Below are 24,477 nucleotides of genomic sequence, written 5' to 3' on the forward strand. Positions count from 1 at the left end.
CTATTGTCACTGCTTTGGGAGCATACTGCAGTATAGTCTCTGCAAAGCATTTGTGATCTACAGCTCACATGCCTCGAACGGATAATGTTAATTACCCAGTAAGCATCTGTTCTTGGCATGTAGAGCTGTAGATTCACATGCACCCACCCACCTCCCCAGGTACCTATACCTGTTGCAGGTCTCTGTTACTTTATATACATACGCATGGACATCTCTATTCTACACATACTACCTCCATTCTCACCCTGTGCGGGAAAACAATCTAATAATGGAGTCGATGCCCATGCGCACTATCATCGAAAGGAGTCACCTACCTTGTGACTGTAAAGACTTCTTCGAAGAAAAACAAAGTACAAACATCCGGACCCAACACTAGATGGCGAGCTATGCACAGCATGTGAATCTACAGCTCTACATGCCAAGAACAGATGATTGCTGGGTAAGTAACATTATCCTTCACAGGTGGCTCTCTTGCTATTTGGAGAAGAATAACCTTCTACATTTTAGTCAGTCAGGTTTTAGGAAGAACTTAAGCATTGAGACAGCCTTATTAGAGGTGACTGAGGAAATTAAAGGTACATTGGATGAAGGTGCTGATCTTGTTAGATCTGACTGTGGCCTTTGATACGGTCCCCCCATTCTTTCCTCCTAGACCGTCTCGCAAGGATTGGAGTGAAGAATCTTGCCCTTAGCCAGATATCCTCCTTTTCAGACAATAGAGAACAGGAGATTTGGCTGCCCCCGTTTGCCTCTGGCAACAGGTCTGTCTCGGTCGGGGTTCTGCAGGTCTACGCCCTTAGCCCTATATTGTTTAATGTGTACCTTGCCCCACTTGCTCTAATTGTTGAGTCATTTGGTGCTAAGATTGTGTCATATGCAGATGACACACAGTTTCTGTTCTCCTTTAAAGAGGGAGAGGATCTGGCTCTTGACTCTATCAAAACTTGCCTTACAGCAGTTTTTTCCTGGCTACATCAGAATCAGCTGATGTGCAATACTGACAAATCCGAAATATTCTTTATGGTACCTTGGCGCCCTCAGGCTGGTCTGCTTGCTGGTCAGATGGTTCCATCCCACCTGTGTCTCGTACAAATGAAGCCAGGAACCTGGGAGTTACGTTTGACAGGTGCCTGTCTGTCTTACCCCAGATTGGTGCAGTGACTGGTATGTGCTTTGGTATATTAAGTGTAAAGAAATTTTGGGTAACCCAATAAACCCTTGTAGGCTTGGGCGGTAGATAGTTCAGGGTAAGAGGAAGCTACAAGGGAATTTGTTCATAAACATAGTACTTCTGGTTTCACACATATCACTTTGGGATTATACAAGTAATTAAGCCCAATTGTATCCAAAGGATAACTAAATCAATATTTTGTTATTCAAAACTATTCAATGAATGTAAACTGGAGAATACAAAAAAATAAATGAATAAGTAAGTAAGCACACAGCAAACTAATTTGATCTAAAAAATTATTTAGTTATTGAATTGATCACAGTAAACAAATCATGGGGATAAAAAAGAAACAAAACAGTAATCACAGTTATGAATAGATGTACATAGAAATCAACAAATCAATTCATAACATATCAGCAACTCCAAAGGTAAAAGGAGAAAACCAAGTTCAATAAAGTACAAAGGTGTTCTTCAAGCAATAATGCTGTGGAGATGGTGATTAGGTCGACGTTTCGGTCTCACTTGTTGACATCTATAAGACCATCATCAGGACTAGTTTTTTCAAAAAGAGCCCCTTCCAAAACTGGGCGTGATTGAAACCTGGTCGCCAATTTCTGTATATTGCAGCTTGAAAATCTGCAGTGGTTCGTGACATCAGCTACAACTGCCGGGTTAGATAATTCTGTTAGAAGCTTTTTCAGGATCGACAAATATTTTGTGGTATAAATCACACGGACGTGAGTCTCCTGTACTAGAATCTCGAATCATCTTTCCTCTTTGCACTGGCTCCAAGTAAAGAAGAGAATTCTGTTTAAAGCCTTGGTACAGATGTTTCATGCTTTCCACCACATTGGCCCAGGATATCTGGCTTCCTGTATTCTTTACTACAATCCTGTGAGGAGTCTACGGTCTTCTCATCTGGCTTTGGCCTGAGTGCCGAGAGTGAGACTGTCAAGGATTGGAGGATGCTCCTTTTTTTTGTTTGGGCCTTCGGCATGGAACTCTCTTCCTTTTTTTTTTTTTTGAATATATTTTTATTTTCTCCCATTTTTTCTCACAATTATACAGTCATATATATTATTATACAATCAAAGCCCGGAAAGCAAGATGAAATTTAAAGAAATACAACAAAATAATTCGTGACCTAACAATTTATGTCTTGCTGTTCTTCCACTCTTCTATAGGACGCCATATCTTCCCCCCCAATATTCTTGCCCTTTTGCCTTTCCTATCATAAATGGCTTTCTCCAAATTATATATATGCAGTAACCTTGCCATCCAGACATGAAATAATGGTGCAGATTTATCTTTCCAGGCTTTCGCAATAATTAGTCTATAAACTGCTGTGGCCAAAAATACAAATTCGGGATAGTTGTTATCGCCTATACTAATTCCTAACATTATCAGCTCGTCTGTAAGTTTCACCTTTAATCTTAAAGATTTCTCAAGAAACTCCTCTATTGCAATTTTTAAGGTGCATAACTGAGGGCACTGACAGAACATGTGCGTAATATTAGCATTTGATGAGTCACAACGTGGACATGTTATGCCAGTGTTACCCCCCCCATTGTGCTATTCTAGCTGGTGTATGGTATAACGAAAAGATAGTCTTATAATGTTGTGTTTGCAGTGTAGCAGAACAAAGTATGGTTCTTCCAAAGTCTAAGGAGGCTTGCAAAGCTTCCGGGTGAGCCCCAACTTGCTCAACCCATTTATTACTAAATTTCTCCCTGTCATCGGTTTTATACTCCTGTAGTTCTATATACAATTGTCTAATTGAGCCCCTTGGACCGCTCCCTAAATATTCCATAATCCTACAACTTGACATACCTACCGGCCCCCCCTGTTTTAGGTGAAAGTAGCTTCTTATTTGTAGATATTTAAAGAAGTTATTTCCGGGTATTTCAAATCCATGTTGAATATCTTGGAATAACAAAAAAAACCCTTCCCCATCCATCAGATCTCCTAATTTCTTAACCCCTTTATCATTCCAAGCTTTCATTGTGTTATCCCAAAAAATTTCTGTTGGCAGATCGGCATTTAGGTATAGCCTCAGATATCTAATAAATCTGCCTAACCCTACTCTCTTCATAATAACCCTCCAAATTTTATATACTGCCTCCAAGGTCTTAAATCTAGTATGTTTGAAATAGGTAAACTCTACTGTATTAACCAGGGCATTCTCAGCCCTTTCCCCTAATAACACTTTATAAGCATTCTCTATACATATCCCTTCCTCGTGGGGAGAACCACCACCTAATAGCGCTTTAGAGTACTGCAGTACTGCAGCCCAATAATAAAATCTGAAATCTGGTGCCCCCCAACCTCCCTTTTCCCGTGGTAGTGTCAAAAATCTGTATGCTCTTCGTGTCTTTCCTTGTGCCCATATTAACCCGTTCAGTGTTGCTTCTATTTTATTAAACCATATCCCATCAAACAGTAAAGGGATCGCCCTAAAGAAATATAGGAATTTGGGGAATGTGACCATTTTGATAAAATTAATACGCCCCATTAAAGTCAAATGTAAATTATTGACCCTCTCCAAATTTCTCCTAACTTTCCCTAATAATGGCCCCATGTTTATTTCCACCAGTTTCCCTAAGTCGGCCGTCACCTTAACACCCAAATATGTTGCTTCCTGAACTACTCTAATATCACTAAAGGTGGAATAATTATTCTGCACTATCTGTGTTTTCCCTCTATTTATTAAGTATCCTGAGAATATACCAAATTTCCTTGCCTCGTCTTCAATTTCGGTCAGTGCTTGCTCTGGCTCTGGAGTGACAATCGCTACATCATCTGCATAGGCAAATAATTTATAATCTTTCCCATGCAATGTGACAGGTCTAATCCTACAATTCGCTGTTAACCTTCTCAGATAGGGGTCCAAATAGATGGCAAACAACAACGGGGAAGCTGGGCACCCCTGTCTTGTCCCCCTCCCAATCTGTACCGTTTTTGAAAAGGCTTTGTTTATTCTTATCCTAGCTGTAGGTTGTCTGTATAGAGCCTGGATTGCAGCCATAAATCCTTTACCTATTCCTGCCCACTCCATCGCTTTCCATAGGTAAGCCCAGGAGACCCTGTCAAAGGCCTTCTCGGCATCTAAAAAGATTGCTACGACAGGGTCTCCCAAGGCCTCTGCTGCATCCAGGACCGTGATCATTTGCCTGGTATGTTGGGTAGTCCCTTTACCAGGTATGAACCCATGTTGTTCCGGGGACACCACTTTCTCAATGATCTTACCCAATCTATTAGCAAGGGCCTTGGCGTATATCTTCACATCGGCATTGAGTAGAGTGATTGGTCTATATGACCCCGGTTCTGTTGGTGGTTTGTCCTTTTTTAATATCACAATGATGTCTGCACCAGACCATGACTTTGGGACAAACCTACCACCCTGTGCCAAACAACATATCGCCCACAAATCTATGCCTATGACGTCCCAGAAAGTTTTATAAAATTCAACAGGTATCTGATCCTGACCTGCTGCTTTGCCTGCTGGAAGATCAGAAACTGCATCCCCAATCTCCTGAAAAGTTAACACCTCATCTAATTTGTCCCTCTCCTCTATACTAAATTCCGTCTGTGGTCTTGGAGTTAAATAGGCCATACTTTCTTCCTCAAGCTCACTCGTACTTACGTCTTTCTCGTATAAAACCTCATAGTATCTCCTGAATACCTCCTGTACCTCCTCAACCTTATTCACGATTACCCCAGTGCTATCCCTGACCTCTTTTATCTCCCCTGCTGCCAGTGTTTGTCTTGTTCTTATTGCCAGGAGATGTCCGACTCTTTCATTGAATTCATAGCACAACTCTTTTTTTGCTAAGTAATTCCTAGCTAGCTTCTGCGCTAGCGATACACCTGTTTCTGCTTTTTGAGTTTCCAATTCGAGTAATATTGATTCGAAAGGTTCCCTCTTACTAATTGCATCTACCAACGCCTCTTCTATTGTTGCTAGGGTTCTAATCTCTTCTTCTGTTTTCTCCTTCTCCCTTCTATTTCTTGCAATTGTGTAGCTTAGTGTCTCCCCCCTTATACCTGCCTTGAAGCTATCCCATACTACATCTGCCGACGTAGAGTATCTATTAATGTCCCAGAAATTCATTATCCATGCTTTCATACTTATGATGTAATCCTCCTCCTTTAGCAACCCTCTTTCGAACGTCCAGGTAGAATTTGTTCTCTCTTTGACTTGAGAGGTTTTTATACTTAAAACCAGGGGGTTGTGATCTGACACTATCCGGGGGAATCGATCTATACTGGAAATACCAACAAGAGAGCTAGATATAAGAAAGTAATCCAATCTAGCTATCGACTTATGTGGAGCGGAGTAAAATGTGCTGCCTGAACCAATTGAATTTTTTTCCCCCCACATATCACTTAATGCATTGTGTCTAGCAAGATTTTGTACTGATCTATATACCTTTTTCTTCCTTCCCGTATAGCTCCCCCCATGCTTCTCGAACAAACCATTTAAGCCATTAATGTTAAAATCTCCACAGCATATCACAGGCTCTGACCATAGTGCTAGTTCTCTGTCCACAAATTCAAAAACATCCGGATCATCGTCATTTGAGCCGTACACTGAGACAATTGTAAATTGAAATGCATTTGTTTCCAATTCAATCATCACCCATCTCCCTTCACTGTCCTCTTTTTTCCTTTTGACTATTGTGCAGCCTTTCCTTGCCAGCACTGCAACCCCCCTACACCTTTCTAGCTGGCCTGTATAGGCTAGAACATCATACCCCATTTGCTCCAACAAATACATCTCATTAACGGCTATGTGCGTTTCTTGCAGACAAACAATGTCAATTTTCCAGAATCGCAGTAGTGCCCCCAGTTTTTGTCTTTTTTCTCTGTTATTTAGACCACATATATTCAACGTGATTATCTTAGTTTCCATCTAACATGTTTTTTTTTTTTCCCCCTTCCTTTTTCCAGCTTTCCACTCCCATTACTTCCAACTTTCCCTCTTGACATAATGATCATAATGACTTTTACCAATCTATACTGTATTTTTACTCCAACCACAAAACGTGCCCCCCCACCTCCCTCCCCTTCTGTACCCCCCCCTCCCCTGCTGCTCCCCCCCCCCCCTGTGACAGGCAAATAGGAATAGGTCAGTGCTGACCTATGCGTGTCCGCTGTGCGTTGTAGCGTCGCCCCCCTCTCCTCCCCTACCCAAGTGAAAATCCAGTCCCAGAAAAAACTCCTATTCTCCCTAGTCTTTGTGCAGTTTTCCCAATTACCCTTTTAGCTGAGCATTACTGTTTTCTCCCCAGTTTCATTTCCTCTTCTTTTCTTTTCCTTTTTTTTAAATTTTGACCCCTCTGCCCCACCCTATTCTCATATATCTGCTTGATACTATCTTCTAGCTCCACCTTTTTCCATCATCTCTTTTAATTCTTCTAGATATTCTCCAGCCTTGATCTCTGAGAAGAACATCCTGACTCTGCCCCCAACAATAATTTTTAGTTTTGCCGGGAACATCAAATAGGCTTCAGCGCCTTGACTCTGAAATGCCGCAATCATTTGCCTGAGTCTCCACCTCCTTTCCACTGTTACGTGGCAAAAGTCCGGTCTTGCAAAAAATGTAGTTCCATCCACCGTCTTTTTAGAGTCAGGTCTGGCTTTATCCATCAGCTCTTGTCTCGCCAGAAAATTCCCGAAGAACACTAACATCGCTCTTGGAAGTGAACCATCCCCTCTTTTTTTTCCCTTAGCCGTGAGCGGAAACCTGTGTGCTCTTTGCACCTCTTGTTCCCATTGCCATGGGGTCTCCGGAAAGGCACCTTTTAGCAGCTTAATCACAAAGCCTCTGGGGTCTTGCCCCTCTGCCCCTTCCTCTATTCCAAGAAGACGTGCGTTATTTCGCCTCTGGCGATTTTCCAAATCCTCCACCTTCCATTGCAGATCCTCCATCAACTTTGAATTCTCTTCTCTGCTAGCCTGCCAGTCCGTAACTCCCTCCTCAATCCTGCCAGTCCTTTCTTCCACTTCGGTAACTCTTTCGCTCACTTCCTCGTATTTTTTGTTTATTCTCCTGATAGAGGCTTGAATTTTTTTAGTATCATGCCTGGCTCTTCTGCTCTCTGCTCTAGCTTCCGTTTGGATTTGTTTTAGAGTTGCAAATATTAGGTCTAGTTTCCCATCCTCATTCTGGAGATCTGGCCCATCCTCCTTATAGAGGCTCGAAGTAGCGGAGTAGTCCCAAATCAGTTTTTTATGAGAGCTCTTATGTAGTGTTGTGGGGGAACCTGTTCTCCTACTGGTCAGTCTGCGTTTTTTTTGTGTGCCTTTCTCTTTGGAGCCCCCTGTATCTTCAGTGCTAGAGCACGAGTCTCCCGTTTCTCTCTCATCTTCACTGCTGGTGATAGTGGAGTCTGACTCTTCAGGGACCGAGAAGAATTCTCTGTCCCCCTCCACTCCCTCTGCGCACTCTGCGCCCTCTGTATATCTGATAACCAACTGCTCCTTCTGTCCTTGCAATAAACCTGCCTCCACCTCCTGAAGCGCTTCTAACAAAGGGTCTGTGTTTAAAGACTTAATTGCGTTCCCCTCTTTTACCGCTCTCACCTCTTTCTCCATGACCGTGCGCTCAGCCTCCTCTCCGGTGGTAACTGACTCAGTTGCAGCTTGCTCCGCGGAAAGCGTGAACTCTGCACGTTCCGCTCGCGTTGGTTGCCTAGTAACGCCTATGCTTGCGTCCACGAGGACGCTACCTCCAGGACCGCTTACCGAAGAGTTCTCCGTACCCAGGGCTGCCTCTTCGTCCTCCGTTGGGGCCGCCGGGGGTGCCTTGCTGTTAAAGATCTCGATCACTGAGGGCTGACGAAAGGTGAGGTCGCCCTTCTTTCTCTCCGTGGTGAATTTCCCCGCTTGGCTGGGCTGAGTGCTGTGACTGCCGCTGCGAGTGTCATCATTTAAGTTCAGTGCCTTGTGTGAGAAGTTGGCCTGATATGTAGTGTTTCCAATTCTGGAACCACTGGGTATCAGTCCAAACAAACCCCAAAGATGTCAGGTTGTAAGTCAACCTTGTAGACAAGCTATCCTAGTGGTAGCATGGACTAAGCAGCCTTAAAGGCTTAACTTAAGAGGTCGTGTTAAGCGAGCTTGTTTTACCACATACAATCCTGTAATCAAATGAAAGGACACCACACAAGTATATATTATAAAAATATATGTATTTATTTCTAAATTACTCCCCAGTACTCTTTATGAGGAAAGGGGCACAAGCGTTAAATCAAAAGCACAGTAAAACATATAAAGTTGGCACAATTATGGCTGAGGGCGGGGGGCCACTCAGACCATATACTAAAAAAATGGTATAAGTAACACTTATCGAGCAATGGTTAGGCCTAGGGCCTAGAGATTCGCTGGGAGCAGTCAGGACAAGCAATGAAGAAGTCGGGAGTAGCCCACAGGATACGGGTGCAGCACGGAAAGTGCGGCGCGCACCAATGTAATGTCAATGGTGCGTAAAAGTTAGTTAAAGTGAATTAAATGATACTTCCGCTGAACCTAGGAACACAAAACTTTAGACACAGACCCTAGAGGTGTGTACCAGTGTAAGGACACCGGCGTTGCAAAGTTACCTCACCCACAGGCCGTGGGTGCACAGGGTCGAAGTGGCGTCGGGTTCTGTCACGCAGGTTCTTGGTGCTTGGAGCTGTTGCAGCTGCAGGCGCTGTGAAGCAGAAGTGTCCGGTGCGATCCAAGGGTGGATCGAAGTAGAAAAGTACCTGAAAGCAGAGGGGACAGAGTCTGGGTCACTCAGCAGTGACCAGGGTGGAACCAGGACGGAACCAGGCAATGTCGGGCGCAATCAGGCGGTTGTCGATAGGCTTCTCTCCGCTGTCACGTGGGCTCTGGGGCATCTGCGACGTCCAGGAGCAGGTCACGATCTGTCCCACGTAGGCTCTCGCCGTCAGCACCGTCGGCTTCAAGATTGCAGCAAACAGCACTTGGCAAAAGCAATCCACGCAGAACCGGGAGATTGCTTATCACTCGAACCAGGAGGGTCAGAGTGGGTGCTCCTTTTCACAGGAGCTGGTGCAGATCTGGAGCAACCAGAAAAGCAAGTCGTATTTCAAGTTTCGTCGGCACAGGGGCCACAAGCCAGCTGGCAAGTGACCGGGCCAACGCGTCGAGCGCACACAAGCAGAAGGGCCCCACGCAGCACTCGTCGAGTGTGGAGGGGTGAGCTTTGGTGCAAGTGGAGCTCGGGGCTGGGGCTTCTCAAACCCCGGTGTACAGCTTCGAGGGTCACTCGTGGGCTGCACGGTCAGCGTCTCGTGGCCTTTTCAAGATGGCGTGCCCCACGCTTCCGGTCGCCTCCACGGGTCTCAGCTCTGCAGGGACTGTGGATCGGGCAGGTAGAAGGCAGGCAAGCTTGATCTCGTCGATCTCTGTCGCTCGAGTTCCGGCGGAACTGCAACAAAGCAAGGGTCGAGGGCTGGATGGTGCCTGTTTGCACAGGGTGGTCACTCCTTGACCACAAGGGAGATTCTTCAGTCTTCTCACGTCGTGTAGAAAGTCGAAGGGTCCAGATTTCGTTTCTTATGTTTCTTCAGGATGATCTGAAGTCCGTTGGGACTGCTCCCCCTCTTATTCGAATCTAGGGGGTTGGACATCCTGCTAGGTCCCCTCCTATGGGTGGGACCCAGGAAGGGGGTGGTTACACCCCTCTCCTTTGATCCTGGCCGCGCTGGGACAGGGGCTGGGAGGCCCCAGAACCGGTTTGGCCGGATCCTGCAAGGGGCAGCCTTGTGCTCCCCAGGCAGTGTCTGGTTTCTTTGAAACCTCCCTACTCCAATCCACTATCTCCTGTCTGGGGTGGTTTGACACCGCCCTGTGACAGGAAACTCTTTGTCCAGGCCTCCTCTGCCGGGTTTCGGTCAGCAGCAGGAGGCCAGACCCGTGTCTGTGGCAGGGGCATCCATTTTGTGGATCTGAGGCTCATTTTAAATCAACCGCGTTTTAGCAAAAGTAACATGTCGTCCCCTCTAGAGGGGTGGAATGCTACCCCCGTCGCCAGGACTGGCGAGGGGGTAGTATTCCAAATCGTATGACACCTTACACGACATGTTTTGATAAAGCCAAACCAAAGTTGACATATAACCGCGAGGATTATAATGCACTTAATAGTATATGGTTTGGCATTATCCCGGAACAGCTAAGGGAATTGGTCCCGACAGCTGCAGACAGGCTCAGCTCATGCTAGAGCACCATCTCACATTAAACCACGCACTCTGCCTTCAGGATTGTTAAGGCCTGCCATAGGAGTGGCTCACAGGTTTATATGTGTCCAGATAGGTTTAGATATAGGCATACTATATCTAAGCAAGGGGTGATTACACCACCTTGCCCCAGCTGAGTGATCAGCCAGTTGTGTCAATTTTAGATAGCCAGCCAGGGGTGGCAAAAGATATGCTGCAGCCCCTGGTAGGCCTTGGATGCACCTATGCCCTGGGCACCTATAGTGCTCTGTACAGGGGCTGATAAGGTGACCCAAGCCAATCTAGTTATGCACCTAGGGTACATGGAATCCATTTTACAGAGAGAGCAGATAGCCTGGGGCCCTGATTAGCAGGGAACCAGGCCAACTAAGTCGAAAACCAGCTAAACACAAGGCAAAAAATCTGGGGTAACCATAGTCAGGTAGCCACCTTCCTACATAACCCCCCCCCAAACGAAAGGAGATAAGGCTATCCTTGGCCAGGTAAGCCTTTATTGCCTGAGTGGCCATATAAGGAAGTACCTGCACTAGCATGGGTACCCCCTGTCTCATGGTCCACTAAGCAGTCCCTCACCCTAGGGGTATTAGAGGGTCTCCACCATAGGGAATCACTACCTTGGGTGTGTTTATGCAAAGTTAAAGGCTGGTTTGGATATGGAGCATTGAAGTGAGGCTCCACTATTTTTGGGCTCAACTTCCTCCAATTATCTTCCACCATGTGTGCCTTTCTTTCTTCAACTGAGTTGCACTGAGCTCTCAGGGTCAACCTCTGGCTACCTAAAGCTGGAGGCTGGGTCCCTCTGTTTGGCTTGCTGGAGGGACAGTTCAGGTTTGGGCCCTTTGGGTCCCAGGTTTGGCTGTGCCCAACAGAATCCATCTGTGGGAGGTCCCTAACTGTTTTTAGGGGGCTCCCTCAGGAGTTTTTAAAGTTTTCACCTTACTAGTTTTGGTGCCCCTAATCTGTTGATGGGGGTGCTTTATTTGACAGGGGGCCCTCTGGGTCTCACTGTCCTTCTTGTCCTCTGCAGCCCTGGGCTGACTGAGGCAAGGTAGAGAGGGGCAGGTTACCTGCTCCAGACTGGATCCCACCTGAGAAGGGTCCACTGCCATCAGAGGCTCTGTCAGGCCAGGCCTAACAACCTCTGGGGCAGTTCCTTCATCAGGGGTAAGATCAGTTCCCTGAGGAGGCTGATCCTGTCCTACTGTCTGGTGAGGGGGAGATTTCTCTTCCTCCTCCATGCTCTCAGTTTGGGTGGAGTGATCCATCATTTCAGGCTTCACAACACACATATCTGTTTGAGTTTGGGCTGTGGCCATCACAGCTCCACCAACCTTTTCAGGAGGAGACTCAGTTTGGGTTTCTGCTGTTATCATAACAGCTTTGCTACTCTGTCTTGGAAGAGCTTCTGGAAAAGATGGGGCAGAGAGTTGCTCAGCCCTACCAACCTTTTCAGGAAGGACATCTTGAATTGGGGCTATAGCCAGTACAGCCCCACTAACCTTTCCATTGGAATTTACCATTCTAGAATGGATTTCCTGTTCAACCTCAGCCCAGGCTGAGATTTCCAAATCATTACCCAGTAGACAGTCTACAGGCAAGTTTGGTGACACTGCCACTCTCTTTGGGCCAATGACACCTCCCCAGCTGAGACTTACTACTGCCATGGGATGATTTGTTTGGATACCATCAATGTTTGTTACCTGGTATGTGGCACCTGGTAAAAGTTGCTTAGAGGGGACTATACAGTCAGCCACCATGGTGATGCTAGCCCCTGTGTCTCTAAAAGCTTCAACTTTCAAACCATTGATGATGGGTTCTTGTCTATATTTGCTCAAGGTATTTGGGCAAACAGAGAAGTTGGCAAACCCCATGCCAGTCTCATGAACAAGATTATTTGGGGATGGGGACCTGGATAGGCCAGGGTCCCCTTGGGCTCCAAAAGTAAACCCACCCAGATTCCTGGGTGTGCTCCCACTTCCTGGGGGATTACTGCTGACAGTAACAGGAGGTGTTGGAGCTGGCTTTGGAGGTATGTTTTCTTTATTGCCATTCTTGGGACAACAGCTGTCTGTTTTGTAATGCCCAACCTGTTTACAGGCATGGCAATAAGGCTTTTTCTCTGTTGAAGAAGTGTCTTGGGACCCACCCCCCTTCTTGGAGTTTTGGGGCCCTGGGGAAGTGTTTTCTTTACCTTTATCCCCACCCTTATCTTGAGGCTTGGTAGACTCCTTCTTCTGGTTATTGTCCTGATTCTTAGGCCTAATCCTGGTTCTGACCCACTTATCTGCCCTCTTTCCCAATTCTTGGGGAGAGGTCAAATCTGAGTCCACCAGGTGCTGGTGTAAGAGCTGGTTCTGACAATTACTAAGGATCTGCTCCCTCATAATCAAATTATACAATCCTGTGAAGTCATGTACTTTGCTGCCATTCAGCCAACCCTCCAGAGCCTTAGTTGCACAATCAACAAAATCAGTCCAGTCCTGAGTCTGTGTCTTCTGGGTATCTCTGAACTTTAACCTGTACTGTTCAGTGGTTAAGCCAAACCCATCTATCAGAACACTCTTCAGGACTTTGTAATTGCTGGCATCCTCATGTCTGACAGTGAGGAGCCTATCCCTCCCTTTCTCTGAAAAGGAGTACCATAAGATTGCTGCCCACTGTTCCTCAGGAACCTGCTGTACCATGCAGGCCCTCTCCAGAGCAGTCATCCATTTGTGGATGTCATCCCCTTCCTGATAGGGGGGCACAATCTTTGTCAGGTTTCTACTATCATAGGACCTGGGTTTCTCTTTAGGAACTTTGCTGCCACCAGTGGCATCTAAGCCACACAATTTTTTCTCTCTTGCTAAAGCAAGTTTAGCTTGAGCCAAGGCTACCTCTTCCCTTTCTATTTGGAGTTGGACAGCCCTCATTCTGGCCCTATGCTCTTTTCTCTGGGAGGAAGTCATTCCTCTTTGAGATTCTCTTGAGGCACTAGAAAGGTGAGAGTCCCCTGATAGAGATCTCTCCCTCCTATTACCTGGGAGAATTTGGTTATGAGATCTGGGGTGGTGCTGGCCCCCCCCATTCCCATGTAGGTCCAAGTTGGCCTGGTTAAGGCTGGCAACCTGTACCTGGTTTCCCCTCTGATCCTGATCTTCAGGCTCTTCTAAATCAGAGCCTTCCTCTTCCTCTTCCTCCTCCACTACATCATCATCTGGAAGATCCTCATTCTCAGGGGAGTTTATCCCTTCACCTGCACCTAAGGGAGCCTGACTCACCTTATCTAGATCATCCTTTTCTAGGAGAGCTATTAGGGAAGGAATGGTAGGGCCTCTGCCCTTTTTTAGCCCCCTGGCTGTGCACAAGGCACTCAGGTCTTTGTGGCTAAGGTTGTCATATCTGGATGTTGTCCCTATAGGATCAACTTCTACAGGAGCAGAGCCTGAGGCTCTATCTGCATCAGACATGACTGCTAGTGAGGTGTAAGTGGTGCACTTACCTACACTAAGTGGTTTCCTACTGTACCTTGCTAGTGAGTTGTAGTCAGGGTGTGCTAATCCCTTTAATCTACAACTACTAAGTTCAGTAGAACTTAATATGCTAAGCTTTTGATTTATATGTACCTAGAGGTACTTGATGTGATCTTTCAATTTGATAAAGATTGCAATGGTAAAACAAACAGCAAGCTCAAATCCGCACCGCTGCACACCAATGTGAGAAGTTGGCCTGATATGTAGTGTTTCCAATTCTGGAACCACTGGGTATCAGTCCAAACAAACCCCAAAGATGTCAGGTTGTAAGTCAACCTTGTAGACAAGCTATCCTAGTGGTAGCATGGACTAAGCAGCCTTAAAGGCTTAACTTAAGAGGTCGTGTTAAGCGAGCTTGTTTTACCACATACAATCCTGTAATCAAATGAAAGGACACCACACAAGTATATATTATAAAAATATATGTATTTATTTCTAAATTACTCCCCAGTACTCTTTATGAGGAAAGGGGCACAAGCGTTAAATCAAAAGCACAGTAAAACATATAAAGTTGGCACAATTATGGCTGAGGGCGGGGGGCCACTCAGACCATATACTAAAAAAATGGTATAAGTAACACTTATCGAGCAATGGTTAGGCCTAGGGCCTAGAGATTCGCTGGGAGCAGTCAGGACAAGCAATGAAGAAGTCGGGAGTAGCCCACAGGATACGGGTGCAGCACGGAAAGTGCGGCGCGCACCAATGTAATGTCAATGGTGCGTAAAAGTTAGTTAAAGTGAATTAAATGATACTTCCGCTGAACCTAGGAACACAAAACTTTAGACACAGACCCTAGAGGTGTGTACCAGTGTAAGGACACCGGCGTTGCAAAGTTACCTCACCCACAGGCCGTGGGTGCACAGGGTCGAAGTGGCGTCGGGTTCTGTCACGCAGGTTCTTGGTGCTTGGAGCTGTTGCAGCTGCAGGCGCTGTGAAGCAGAAGTGTCCGGTGCGATCCAAGGGTGGATCGAAGTAGAAAAGTACCTGAAAGCAGAGGGGACAGAGTCTGGGTCACTCAGCAGTGACCAGGGTGGAACCAGGACGGAACCAGGCAATGTCGGGCGCAATCAGGCGGTTGTCGATAGGCTTCTCTCCGCTGTCACGTGGGCTCTGGGGCATCTGCGACGTCCAGGAGCAGGTCACGATCTGTCCCACGTAGGCTCTCGCCGTCAGCACCGTCGGCTTCAAGATTGCAGCAAACAGCACTTGGCAAAAGCAATCCACGCAGAACCGGGAGATTGCTTATCACTCGAACCAGGAGGGTCAGAGTGGGTGCTCCTTTTCACAGGAGCTGGTGCAGATCTGGAGCAACCAGAAAAGCAAGTCGTATTTCAAGTTTCGTCGGCACAGGGGCCACAAGCCAGCTGGCAAGTGACCGGGCCAACGCGTCGAGCGCACACAAGCAGAAGGGCCCCACGCAGCACTCGTCGAGTGTGGAGGGGTGAGCTTTGGTGCAAGTGGAGCTCGGGGCTGGGGCTTCTCAAACCCCGGTGTACAGCTTCGAGGGTCACTCGTGGGCTGCACGGTCAGCGTCTCGTGGCCTTTTCAAGATGGCGTGCCCCACGCTTCCGGTCGCCTCCACGGGTCTCAGCTCTGCAGGGACTGTGGATCGGGCAGGTAGAAGGCAGGCAAGCTTGATCTCGTCGATCTCTGTCGCTCGAGTTCCGGCGGGAACTGCAACAAAGCAAGGGTCGAGGGCTGGATGGTGCCTGTTTGCACAGGGTGGTCACTCCTTGACCACAAGGGAGATTCTTCAGTCTTCTCACGTCGTGTAGAAAGTCGAAGGGTCCAGATTTCGTTTCTTATGTTTCTTCAGGATGATCTGAAGTCCGTTGGGACTGCTCCCCCTCTTATTCGAATCTAGGGGGTTGGACATCCTGCTAGGTCCCCTCCTATGGGTGGGACCCAGGAAGGGGGTGGTTACACCCCTCTCCTTTGATCCTGGCCGCGCTGGGACAGGGGCTGGGAGGCCCCAGAACCGGTTTGGCCGGATCCTGCAAGGGGCAGCCTTGTGCTCCCCAGGCAGTGTCTGGTTTCTTTGAAACCTCCCTACTCCAATCCACTATCTCCTGTCTGGGGTGGTTTGACACCGCCCTGTGACAGGAAACTCTTTGTCCAGGCCTCCTCTGCCGGGTTTCGGTCAGCAGCAGGAGGCCAGACCCGTGTCTGTGGCAGGGGCATCCATTTTGTGGATCTGAGGCTCATTTTAAATCAACCGCGTTTTAGCAAAAGTAACATGTCGTCCCCTCTAGAGGGGTGGAATGCTACCCCCGTCGCCAGGACTGGCGAGGGGGTAGTATTCCAAATCGTATGACACCTTACACGACATGTTTTGATAAAGCCAAACCAAAGTTGACATATAACCGCGAGGATTATAATGCACTTAATAGTATATGGTTTGGCATTATCCCGGAACAGCTAAGGGAATTGGTCCCGACAGCTGCAGACAGGCTCAGCTCATGCTAGAGCACCATCTCACATTAAACCACGCACTCTGCCTTCAGGATTGTTAAGGCCTGCCATAGGAGTGGCTCACAGGTTTATATGTGTCCAGATAGGTTTAGATATAGGCATACTATATCTAAGCAAGGGGTGATTACACCACCTTGCCCCAGCTGAGTGATCAGCCAGTTGTGTCAATTTTAGATAGCCAGCCAGGGGTGGCAAAAGATATGCTGCAGCCCCTGGTAGGCCTTGGATGCACCTATGCCCTGGGCACCTATAGTGCTCTGTACAGGGGCTGATAAGGTGACCCAAGCCAATCTAGTTATGCACCTAGGGTACATGGAATCCATTTTACAGAGAGAGCAGATAGCCTGGGGCCCTGATTAGCAGGGAACCAGGCCAACTAAGTCGAAAACCAGCTAAACACAAGGCAAAAAATCTGGGGTAACCATAGTCAGGTAGCCACCTTCCTACACCTTGCCTCTATCTTTCTCGGCAGCTCTTTCAGTTTTCTCGATTTTGCGCTGCTGAGCCTTGGAGGCCGTCGAGATCGTGGGTGTAGAGCGTTTGTTGGGTGGGGGCATCTTGGTTTTCGGGATTGTGCCAGTCCTTCCCGGGTCCTTCTGGCCTGTCTCTTTAGCTGGTCCGATGCTTGAGACCGCTGTTTGTTTGTCTTTCGCACGCTTTGCCATCTTAGGCGCAATAGCCTTTTGGAGCTCCCCAAAGAGCGATTTCAATTGCAGTAGGCTTTTTTTCAAGTAGTGAAGAACACCGCTATTCCCTTCCAGCATCAGCCAGCTTAACCTCCACTGCATGCTTCTTTAGCAGCCGATCAGGATCCTGTTCCCTCCATGGGTCAGAGAGGGGTCTGGATGCGACTTGCACCTACAGCGCTACAGCGGCCATCTTGCCCCGACAATCGGCATGGAACTCTCTTCCGATGCATCTGAGACAGGAAGCTTCAGAACCTGCTTTTAGGATGGGATTAAAAACTTGGTTATTCACTATGGAATCTGGCTTGCTCTTGGATTAGCGCTGGGACACTCCTAGGAGCATCTGCGCGCTTTACAAATTTGTTTCATTATCATCATCATAAATGTTACCTGTAGTTTGTCAGAACACATGTTGCTCTGTGTTTTATTAAATGCAATGTTTGATTGGTTCTGCTTGGTTTTTGGGGGTACAGCACAAAGTTGTGTTATGCGCCAATGCACTATTTAGTGCTACAGGTACTGCTGCTATGCCGTGACGCGCTGTTTTGTGTTATGCCTTGACACGTGATGCTCTTACTGTGGTTTCTGTAGACGCCTCCTTAAGTGACATATATTTAAAGCTCTTGGTAAATCCTGTCTTTCAGAGGCCTCCCCAGTCAAGCCTTTGAGTACATCCGCTATAACAGAGGGATTATGTCTGAGGACGCATACCCATACACTGCTGAGGTGGGAGCACAGATTTTGTGATAAAAACGTTGGTGCTTTGGCCACTATGGGGCAAGCTGATGATGCTGTCATTTCTTTTCTAGAATGGGACGTGCCATTTTCAGCCTGAGAAAGCGTCTGCCCTGGTGAAGGATGTTGTCAACATCACAATGGTATGTACAGGTAGTCTGGCACGGAGAACAGTGCTTGTGCTCAGTTTCCTGGTACTTACTTTGGTACTGAACGATTTTCTTTGCAACTTTTATGCAGGTTACTTCCTAAATAGGACTCAGTCAAGCTAGGTAAATGATCCCTCTCCGGGTGATTTGTGAAGTTTGGTAGGTGTGACGTGTGGTAGGCTCTGTCGGGTGGTAAAACAAAACTCCCACACTACAACAGGGGCAATGAAATGGTATCCTACAGACCTTAAGGGCAAGGGCTGCCACGCGTGGGCAGAAATGTACAAAGCACACATAGTTGGAGAACAAATCTGGGCGGCAGCAATGCTGTGTCATGGAATCACCAAGTATGCACAGTAGATGTGGAGACCTGGGTCCGAAGCCACGCGTACAGGGGGAAGGAAGCCGCCTCGAACTCTACATCACACCTGACTCAAAAGATGACGAAGCCAAGGTGGGCGGTGAGGACTAAGGGGTTTACAGACTGGCACATTGGCAGGGAATTAGCATCATGATTGGTGCATGCTGTCAGATGCAGGCGCAGAATGCTTGACGCGTGGCCGGACGAGGTAGGTCAAAGCAGGACATGGTAGAACGCTGTATGCGTGGAAGGATGTGGCAGACATGGCAGGGCATGGTAGATGTGTCAAACCAGGGTATGGTAGAATGTGGCAGACATGGTACACCAGGGCAAATATGCTGAGAATAACAGGAACTTGTATAATGACAGGCATACAGGGCTTGGCAAACAAGGCCCATTGTGGCAGCCACAAAGAAGCAACGCTAAACCTGAGACAAAAGGGTATTAAATGGCGTGTGCTGGTAGTCATTGTATGATATGCTCGGAAGGATGAGGCTGGTACCCGCTGTGGAAAAGAGCAGCGTGCAGCATCCTGTGGCAAATGTATGGACACTGGGCGGTCTGGCATGGGACGGGGTGGTAGGCCATCGTGGACTGCATCAGGATACAGAAAGATATGTGTGGAAATAACGGTGATGATTTGTTCCCTGCAGAACGATGAGCTCGGGATGGTGCAGGCTGTGGGCAACTCTAACCCCGTGAGCATCGCCTTCGAAGTGACATCAGACTTCATGCTCTATCAAGAAGGCATTTATAAGAGGTGAGCAACCAAGCTGCTGACGTGCAGGGAGGCAAACTCCCTAAAGGCATCACCTGGCAGGGAGTAGAAGAACAGTGACCTCTGCTGGCTGAGGCTGCCAGTGCAGCTTGTAGCTACCGCTGTTGGGCAGGCAGTGCTGCTGTGTGCAAAACTCTAGGTGTGGGAGAGCCGAGTGATGGCCTTACAGTGACATCTGCTGGCCTGAAATGGGACCACTTCTAATGCAAACGACCACTGCCTAGGAAGAACTTCGTGCTGTATTTTCAGAGTAAGTACAAAAGGGGGTGGTGATGGGCGGAGCATCTGAATCAATCAAACACTCACACCCAGTCAAAAGATCTGGGGTTAATCCATCACCGTTCTTGATTGGTTCAGATGCTCCGTCCATTACCACCCCCTTTTGTACCGCTTTTGCCGCCATAAGTGTGGCAGGGTATACTCAGACGTGAGTCCCTTGCTCACTTTGCCACTGGATTCAAGCAAGCCGGGCTGAAGACGGCTGGAATGCCAGAAACCGGTCCTCAGAAGCTTGTTTCCGGTCCAGGGAAGGCATGGCTTGGCAGTTCGGGCTGGACTGTTCCCATGAGACACAGGGGCAGACTGATTTGCATATAGCCATGTTTGAACTGGGGTGGCAGAGTGGGCTAAAGAACGGTGATGGATTAAACCCAGATCTTTTGACTGGGTGTGAGTGTTTGATTGGTTCATATGCTCCGTCCATTACCACCCCCTTTTGTACCGCTTTTGACCGCCATAAGTGTGGCAGGGTATGCTCAGACGTGAGTCCCTTGCTCACTTTGCCACTGGATTCAAGCAAGCCGGGCTGAAGATGGCTGGAATGCCAGAAACCGGTCCTCGGAAGCTTGTTTCCAGTCCGGGGAAGGCATGGCTTGGCAGTTCGGGCTGGACTGTTCCCATGAGGCACAGGGTCAGACTGATTTGCATATAGCCATGTCTGAACTGGGCGGGCAGAGTGGGCTAAAGAACGGTGATGGATTAAACCCAGATCTTTTGACTGGGTGTGAGTGTTTGATTGGTTCAGATGCTCCGTCCATTACCACCCCCTTTTGTACCGTCCTTTCAGAGTAACGCAGCCGTGGAGGGAGAGGCCAGAGGCGCTGCTTGCAGAGCTTAGAGAGCCCCTATTCAGAGGCCTTGGATGCATAGGTAAAGTAATAAGGCTCCTGGAGAGTAAGAGAGGGACATGAGGATATTGCTGTGACATCTGGTCAGGGATGGAAGTGCTGTTAAAGTCACACTGCCGTTGTCATTTGTTTCTGCTCTTAAAGTTACTACTTTAGTAACCGTAAGAGCAGAAGGAAGAGTCGAGAATGAGCCCTACCTTTTACAAAGTGGAGTCACTCAAAAGATAGGTATTTAAGTAGTTTATTCCATATTAAAACCCCCGAGATAATGCATCATACAACTGTTCTCTCCAACCACTCCTACTCATCTAAAATTCTACTTAAGATAGAAACATAAACATTCCAAAGAAGTTTAAAGGAACATTGCAGAACAGGTCATAAGAATGTAACACATCTCCTTATCTAAAAAAAACACACAAAAAAAATAAAAAATAAAGTGATGAATGATGATGAGAGAAAATGATAACCAAATACATATACATTCAAGAATATAAAATATAGTCATTAAGCTTAATAGGTTTCTCCACAATCCGCCCTGACAATCTTCTTGTAATTGGAACAGTTTTCTCAACAGATACTAGAGACTTAGGATGATTGATGATTCAGAAAAGGGGGTGGTGATGAACAGAGTGTCTGAATTAAGCAGACCACTCTTACCCAGTCCAAAGATCAGGGCTTGATCCATCACCGTTATTTAGCTCACTGCACCATCCCAACTCAGAACCTGGCTATATGCAAATTAGTCTGTCCCTGGCCCAGTTATCATGGGAACAGGGCAGACCAAACTACCAAGCCAATTCTTCACCAGAAAGGAGACAAGCTTCCGGGGACCGGTTTCTGGCATTTCAGCCGTCGTCGGCCCGGCTTGCTTGAATCCTGATGGTGCAGTGAGCAAGGGACTCATGTCTGAGTATACCCTGCCACACCTATAGTGGCCAAAAACGATTCAGAAAAGGGGGTGGTGATGAACAGAGTGTCTGAATTAAGCAGACCACTCTGACCCAGTCCAAAGATCAGGGCTTGATCCATCACCGTTATTTAGCTCACTGCACCATCCCAGCTCAGAACCTGGCTATATGCAAATTAGTCTGTCCCTGGCCCAGTGCATCATGGGAACAGGGCAGACCAAACTACCAAGCCAATTCTTCACCAGAAAGGAGACAAGCTTCCGGGGACCGGTTTCTGGCATTTCAACCGTCGTCGGCCCAGCTTGCTTGAATCCTGATGGTGCAGTGAGCAAGGGACTCATGTCTGAGTATACCCTGCCACACCTATAGTGGCCAAAAACGATTCAGAAAAGGGGGTGGTGATGAACACCCAGTCAAAAAGATCAGGGCTTGATCCATCACCGTTATTTAGCTCACTGCACCATCCCAGCTCAGAACCTGGCTATATGCAAATTAGTCTGTCCCTGGCCCAGTGCATCATAAAACGGTGTTGGATCTAGCCCTGATCTCTTGACCCCTTGTTGTTAAATATTTTGTCCACCCTAAGCGAGGAAGGGTATACTCAGATGTGAGTCCCTTGCTCATTGCACCATCAGGATTCAAGCAAGCCGGGCCGACGACGGCTGAAATGCCAGAAACCGGTCCCCGGAAGCTTGTTTCCTTCCCAGTGTAAGAATTGGCTTGGTAGTTTGGTTTTCCCTGTTCCCATCATGCACTGGGACAGGAACAGACTAATTTGCATATAGCCAGGTTCTGAACTGGAATGGTGCAGTGAGCTATAAAACGGTGTTGGATCTAGCCCTGATCTCTTGACTGGGTGAGAGTATTCTGCTTAATTCAGAAACTCTGTCCATCACCACCCCTTGTTGTTAAATATTTTGTCCACCCTAAGCATGGAAGGGTATACTCAGATGTGAGTCCCTTGCTCATTGCACCATCAGGATTCAAGCAAGCCGGGCCGACGACGGCTGAAATGCCAGAAACCGGTCCCCGGAAGCTTGTTTCCTTCCCAGTGTAAGAATTGGCTTGGTAGTTTGGTTTGCCCTGTTCCCATCATGCACTGGGACAGGAACAGACTAATTTGCATATAGCCAGGTTCTGAACTGGGATGGTGCAGTGAGCTAAAAAACGGTGTTGGATCTTGCCCTGATCTCTTGACTGGGTGAGAGTATTCTGCTTAATTCAGAAACTCTGTCCATCACCACCCCTTGTTGTTAAATATTTTGTCCACCCTAAGCGAGGAAGGGTATACTCAGATGTGAGTCCCTTGCTCATTGCACCATCAGGATTCAAGCAAGCCGGGCCGACGACGGCTGAAATGCCAGAAACCGGTCCCCGGAAGCTTGTTTCCTTCCCAGTGTAAGAATTGGCTTGGTAGTTTGGTTTTCCCTGTTCCCATCATGCACTGGGACAGGAACAGACTAATTTGCATATAGCCAGGTTCTGAACTGGGATGGTGCAGTGAGCTATAAAACGGTGTTGTATCTAGCCCTGATCTCTTGACTGGGTGAGAGTATTCTGCTTAATTCAGAAACTCTGTCCATCACCATCCCTTGTTGTTAAATATTTTGTCCACCCTAAGCGTGGAAGGGTATACTCAGATGTGAGTCCCTTGCTCATTGCACCATCAGGATTCAAGCAAGCCGGGCCGACGACGGCTGAAATGCCAGAAACCGGTCCCCGGAAGCTTGTTTCCTTCCCAGTGTAAGAATTGGCTTGGTAGTTTGGTTTGCCCTGTTCCCATCATGCACTGGGACAGGAACAGACTAATTTGCATATAGCCAGGTTCTGAACTGGGATGGTGCAGTGAGCTAAAAAACGGTGTTGGATCTTGCCCTGATCTCTTGACTGGGTGAGAGTATTCTGCTTAATTCAGAAACTCTGTCCATCACCACCCCTTGTTGTTAAATATTTTGTCCACCCTAAGCGTGGAAGGGTATACTCAGATGTGAGTCCCTTGCTCATTGCACCATCAGGATTCAAGCAAGCCGGGCCGACGATGGCTGAAATGCCAGAACCGGTCCCCGGAAGCTTGTTTCCTTCCCAGTGTAAGAATTGGCTTGGTAGTTTGGTTTGCCCTATTCCCATCATGCACTGGGACAGGAACAGACTAATTTGCATACAGCCAGGTTCTGAACTGGGATGGTGCAGTGAGCTAAAAAACGGTGTTGGATCTAGCCCTGATCTCTTGACTGGGTGAGAGCATTCTGCTCAATTCAGAAACTCTGTCCATCACCACCCCTTGTTGTTAAATATTTTGTCCACCCTAAGCGTGGAAGGGTATACTCAGATGTGAGTCCCTTGCTCATTGCACCATCCGGATTCAAGCAAGCCGGGCCGACGACGGCTGAAATGCCAGAAACCGGTCCCCGGAAGCTTGTTTCCTTCCCAGTGTAAGAATTGGCTTGGTAGTTTGGTTTGCCCTGTTCCCATCATGCACTGGGACAGGAACAGACTAATTTGCATATAGCCAGGTTCTGAACTGGGATGGTGCAGTGAGCTAAAAAACGGTGTTGGATCTTGCCCTGATCTCTTGACTGGGTGAGAGTATTCTGCTTAATTCAGAAACTCTGTCCATCACCACCCCTTGTTGTTAAATATTTTGTCCACCCTAAGCGTGGAAGGGTATACTCAGATGTGAGTCCCTTGCTCATTGCACCATCAGGATTCAAGCAAGCCGGGCCGACGATGGCTGAAATGCCAGAACCGGTCCCCGGAAGCTTGTTTCCTTCCCAGTGTAAGAATTGGCTTGGTAGTTTGGTTTGCCCTATTCCCATCATGCACTGGGACAGGAACAGACTAATTTGCATACAGCCAGGTTCTGAACTGGGATGGTGCAGTGAGCTAAAAAACGGTGTTGGATCTAGCCCTGATCTCTTGACTGGGTGAGAGCATTGTGCTCAATTCAGAAACTCTGTCCATCACCACCCCTTGTTGTTAAATATTTTGTCCACCCTAAGCGTGGAAGGGTATACTCAGATGTGAGTCCCTTGCTCATTGCACCATCCGGATTCAAGCAAGCCGGGCCGACGACGGCTGAAATGCCAGAAACCGGTCCCCGGAAGCTTGTTTCCTTCCCAGTGTAAGAATTGGCTTGGTAGTTTGGTTTGCCCTGTTCCCATCATGCACTGGGACAGGAACAGACTAATTTGCATATAGCCAGGTTCTGAACTGGGATGGTGCAGTGAGCTAAAAAACGGTGTTGGATCTAGCCCTGATCGCTTGACTGGGTGAGAGTATTCTGCTTAATTCAGAAACTCTGTCCATCACCACCCCTTGTTGTTAAATATT

The 24,477-nt window shown here is 47.5% G+C and overlaps 1 protein-coding gene across 1 annotated transcript in view; it reads left to right on the forward strand.

The window, feature by feature from the left end:
- The window catches only part of CTSH (cathepsin H), a 173,915-nt gene that overhangs the window by 122,833 nt on the left and 26,605 nt on the right, over positions 1 to 24,477 (forward strand). The window contains exons 8-10 of the mRNA XM_086957897.1: positions 17,734 to 17,815; positions 17,899 to 17,967; positions 18,988 to 19,094. Of these exons, the coding sequence (XP_086814023.1) occupies positions 17,734 to 17,815; positions 17,899 to 17,967; positions 18,988 to 19,094 (258 nt within the window). The remainder of the gene's footprint in view (positions 1 to 17,733; positions 17,816 to 17,898; positions 17,968 to 18,987; positions 19,095 to 24,477) is intronic.

The sequence above is a fragment of the Lissotriton vulgaris genome, chromosome 2_1 (genome assembly GCF_964263255.1).
Source record: "Lissotriton vulgaris chromosome 2_1, aLisVul1.2, whole genome shotgun sequence".
Lineage (NCBI taxonomy): Eukaryota > Metazoa > Chordata > Amphibia > Caudata > Salamandridae > Lissotriton > Lissotriton vulgaris.